This window comes from Salmo salar, chromosome 10 (assembly GCF_965601325.2).
Source record: "Salmo salar chromosome 10, fSalSal1, whole genome shotgun sequence".
NCBI classification, from domain to species: Eukaryota; Metazoa; Chordata; class Actinopteri; order Salmoniformes; family Salmonidae; genus Salmo; species Salmo salar.
The window spans coordinates 121704539-121710000 of record NC_138300.1 but is presented as its reverse complement, the minus strand read 5'-3'; the positions used below and the strand labels follow the sequence as shown (position 1 = coordinate 121710000).

The 5462-nt window shown below is 41.6% G+C and overlaps 1 protein-coding gene across 1 annotated transcript in view; it reads left to right on the top strand.

Annotated features, from left to right (window-relative positions):
• The window catches only part of cd82 (CD82 antigen), a 58797-nt gene extending 53794 nt beyond the window's left edge, over nt 1-5003 (top strand). Inside the window, 1 exon segment of the mRNA NM_001140991.2 lies at nt 4887-5003. Coding sequence (NP_001134463.1) covers nt 4887-4964 — 78 coding nt within the window. The 3' untranslated portion in view covers nt 4965-5003.
• The last annotated feature ends 459 nt before the right edge of the window (nt 5004-5462 follow it).

Genomic DNA, 5462 nt, shown 5'->3' with positions numbered 1-5462 from the left:
ATACCAGGATGTATACTGTACCCTCAGTACTAATACCAGGATGTATACTGTACCCTCAGTACTAATACCAGGATGTATACTGTACCCTCAGTACTAATACCAGGATGTATACTGTACCCTCAGTACTAATACCAGGATGTATACTGTACCCTCAGTACTAATACCAGGATGTATACTGTACCCTCAGTACTAATACCAGGATGTATACTGTACCCTCAGTACTAATACCAGGATGTATACTGTACCCTCAGTACTAATACCAGGATGTATACTGTACCCTCAGTACTAATACCAGGATGTATACTGTACCCTCAGTACTAATACCAGGATGTCTACTGTACCCTCAGTACTAATACCAGGATGTATACTGTACCCTCAGTACTAATACCAGGATGTATACTGTACCCTCAGTACTAATACCAGGATGTATACTGTACCCTCAGTACTAATACCAGGATGTATACTGTACCCTCAGTACTAATACCAGGATGTATACTGTACCCTCAGTACTAATACCAGGATGTATACTGTACCCTCAGTACTAATACCAGGATGTATACTGTACCCTCAGTACTAATACCAGGATGTATACTGTACCCTCAGTACTAATACCAGGATGTCTACTGTACCCTCAGTACTAATACCAGGATGTATACTGTACCCTCAGTACTAATACCAGGATGTATACTGTACCCTCAGTACTAATACCAGGATGTCTACTGTACCCTCAGTACTAATACCAGGATGTATACTGTACCCTCAGTACTAATACCAGGATGTCTACTGTACCCTCAGTACTAATACCAGGATGTATACTGTACCCTCAGTACTAATACCAGGATGTATACTGTACCCTCAGTACTAATACCAGGATGTATACTGTACCCTCAGTACTAATACCAGGATGTATACTGTACCCTCAGTACTAATACCAGGATGTATACTGTACCCTCAGTACTAATACCAGGATGTATACTGTACCCTCAGTACTAATACCAGGATGTATACTGTACCCTCAGTACTAATACCAGGATGTATACTGTACCCTCAGTACTAATACCAGGATGTATACTGTACCCTCAGTACTAATACCAGGATGTATACTGTACCCTCAGTACTAATACCAGGATGTATACTGTACCCTCAGTACTAATACCAGGATGTATACTGTACCCTCAGTACTAATACCAGGATGTATACTGTACCCTCAGTACTAATACCAGGATGTATACTGTACCCTCAGTACTAATACCAGGATGTATACTGTACCCTCAGTACTAATACCAGGATGTATACTGTACCCTCAGTACTAATACCAGGATGTCTACTGTACCCTCAGTACTAATACCAGGATGTATACTGTACCCTCAGTACTAATACCAGGATGTATACTGTACCCTCAGTACTAATACCAGGATGTATACTGTACCCTCAGTACTAATACCAGGATGTCTACTGTACCCTCAGTACTAATACCAGGATGTATACTGTACCCTCAGTACTAATACCAGGATGTATACTGTACCCTCAGTACTAATACCAGGATGTATACTGTACCCTCAGTACTAATACCAGGATGTATACTGTACCCTCAGTACTAATACCAGGATGTATACTGTACCCTCAGTACTAATACCAGGATGTCTACTGTACCCTCAGTACTAATACCAGGATGTATACTGTACCCTCAGTACTAATACCAGGATGTATACTGTACCCTCAGTACTAATACCAGGATGTATACTGTACCCTCAGTACTAATACCAGGATGTCTACTGTACCCTCAGTACTAATACCAGGATGTATACTGTACCCTCAGTACTAATACCAGGATGTCTACTGTACCCTCAGTACTAATACCAGGATGTATACTGTACCCTCAGTACTAATACCAGGATGTATACTGTACCCTCAGTACTAATACCAGGATGTATACTGTACCCTCAGTACTAATACCAGGATGTCTACTGTACCCTCAGTACTAATACCAGGATGTATACTGTACCCTCAGTACTAATACCAGGATGTCTACTGTACCCTCAGTACTAATACCAGGATGTATACTGTACCCTCAGTACTAATACCAGGATGTATACTGTACCCTCAGTACTAATACCAGGATGTATACTGTACCCTCAGTACTAATACCAGGATGTATACTGTACCCTCAGTACTAATACCAGGATGTATACTGTACCCTCAGTACTAATACCAGGATGTCTACTGTACCCTCAGTACTAATACCAGGATGTATACTGTACCCTCAGTACTAATACCAGGATGTATACTGTACCCTCAGTACTAATACCAGGATGTCTACTGTACCCTCAGTACTAATACCAGGATGTATACTGTACCCTCAGTACTAATACCAGGATGTATACTGTACCCTCAGTACTAATACCAGGATGTATACTGTACCCTCAGTACTAATACCAGGATGTATACTGTACCCTCAGTACTAATACCAGGATGTATACTGTACCCTCAGTACTAATACCAGGATGTCTACTGTACCCTCAGTACTAATACCAGGATGTATACTGTACCCTCAGTACTAATACCAGGATGTATACTGTACCCTCAGTACTAATACCAGGATGTATACTGTACCCTCAGTACTAATACCAGGATGTCTACTGTACCCTCAGTACTAATACCAGGATGTATACTGTACCCTCAGTACTAATACCAGGATGTCTACTGTACCCTCAGTACTAATACCAGGATGTATACTGTACCCTCAGTACTAATACCAGGATGTATACTGTACCCTCAGTACTAATACCAGGATGTATACTGTACCCTCAGTACTAATACCAGGATGTATACTGTACCCTCAGTACTAATACCAGGATGTATACTGTACCCTCAGTACTAATACCAGGATGTATACTGTACCCTCAGTACTAATACCAGGATGTATACTGTACCCTCAGTACTAATACCAGGATGTATACTGTACCCTCAGTACTAATACCAGGATGTATACTGTACCCTCAGTACTAATACCAGGATGTATACTGTACCCTCAGTACTAATACCAGGATGTATACTGTACCCTCAGTACTAATACCAGGATGTATACTGTACCCTCAGTACTAATACCAGGATGTATACTGTACCCTCAGTACTAATACCAGGATGTATACTGTACCCTCAGTACTAATACCAGGATGTATACTGTACCCTCAGTACTAATACCAGGATGTATACTGTACCCTCAGTACTAATACCAGGATGTATACTGTACCCTCAGTACTAATACCAGGATGTATACTGTACCCTCAGTACTAATACCAGGATGTATACTGTACCCTCAGTACTAATACCAGGATGTATACTGTACCCTCAGTACTAATACCAGGATGTATACTGTACCCTCAGTACTAATACCAGGATGTATACTGTACCCTCAGTACTAATACCAGGATGTATACTGTACCCTCAGTACTAATACCAGGATGTATACTGTACCCTCAGTACTAATACCAGGATGTATACTGTACCCTCAGTACTAATACCAGGATGTCTACTGTACCCTCAGTACTAATACCAGGATGTATACTGTACCCTCAGTACTAATACCAGGATGTCTACTGTACCCTCAGTACTAATACCAGGATGTATACTGTACCCTCAGTACTAATACCAGGATGTATACTGTACCCTCAGTACTAATACCAGGATGTATACTGTACCCTCAGTACTAATACCAGGATGTATACTGTACCCTCAGTACTAATACCAGGATGTATACTGTACCCTCAGTACTAATACCAGGATGTATACTGTACCCTCAGTACTAATACCAGGATGTCTACTGTACCCTCAGTACTAATACCAGGATGTATACTGTACCCTCAGTACTAATACCAGGATGTATACTGTACCCTCAGTACTAATACCAGGATGTATACTGTACCCTCAGTACTAATACCAGGATGTATACTGTACCCTCAGTACTAATACCAGGATGTATACTGTACCCTCAGTACTAATACCAGGATGTATACTGTACCCTCAGTACTAATACCAGGATGTATACTGTACCCTCAGTACTAATACCAGGATGTATACTGTACCCTCAGTACTAATACCAGGATGTATACTGTACCCTCAGTACTAATACCAGGATGTATACTGTACCCTCAGTACTAATACCAGGATGTATACTGTACCCTCAGTACTAATACCAGGATGTATACTGTACCCTCAGTACTAATACCAGGATGTATACTGTACCCTCAGTACTAATACCAGGATGTATACTGTACCCTCAGTACTAATACCAGGATGTATACTGTACCCTCAGTACTAATACCAGGATGTATACTGTACCCTCAGTACTAATACCAGGATGTCTACTGTACCCTCAGTACTAATACCAGGATGTCTACTGTACCCTCAGTACTAATACCAGGATGTATACTGTACCCTCAGTACTAATACCAGGATGTCTACTGTACCCTCAGTACTAATACCAGGATGTCTACTGTACCCTCAGTACTAATACCAGGATGTATACTGTACCCTCAGTACTAATACCAGGATGTCTACTGTACCCTCAGTACTAATACCAGGATGTCTACTGTACCCTCAGTACTAATACCAGGATGTATACTGTACCCTCAGTACTAATACCAGGATGTCTACTGTACCCTCAGTACTAATACCAGGATGTCTACTGTACCCTCAGTACTAATACCAGGATGTATACTGTACCCTCAGTACTAATACCAGGATGTCTACTGTACCCTACCCTGCTGGTTTCGTGTGTGTCTGTGTGTGTGCGCGTGTGCGTGTGCGCGTGCGTGTGCGTGTGCTTGTGTGTGTGTGTGTGTGTGTGTTAACAGCATAACTTACCCAGTGTTGTTCCCCTCCAGCTCCTAGGGATGATTCTGTCCATGTGTCTCTGTAAGAGTGTTGTCCAAGAGGATTACACCAAAGTTCCCAAGTACTGACTATGAAGACCAGCAAAAGTCACACACACACACACACACACACACACACACACACACACACACAGACACACACACACACACACACACACACACACACACACACACACACACACACACACACACACACACACACACACACACACACACACACACACACACACACATCACTGTTGTCTATTTTTTAAGTGACATGTTGTTGTTTTCACTCAGATTTAGGTAATGAACTGATGAAGGGTTTTAGGTTATGAATTCATCTTTTGGTTATTACGGAGTCTTATAAAGCCATTATTATGTGAGGTTTTATGCCCTTCTTCAATATTCAAACAAACACCTGTATGTCCTTCTGTTCTGTTCTATTCCTGAAGCGCTTATCGTGGTACTTAGTTAGTTAGCAAGTTAGTTAGTTAGCTAGTTAGCTAGCTCAGTCTTTGTAAGAGCACTTTAGTGACGTTTTGTGAGCTGTTGATCAGAGAGAGAGAGAGAGAGAGAGAGAGAGAG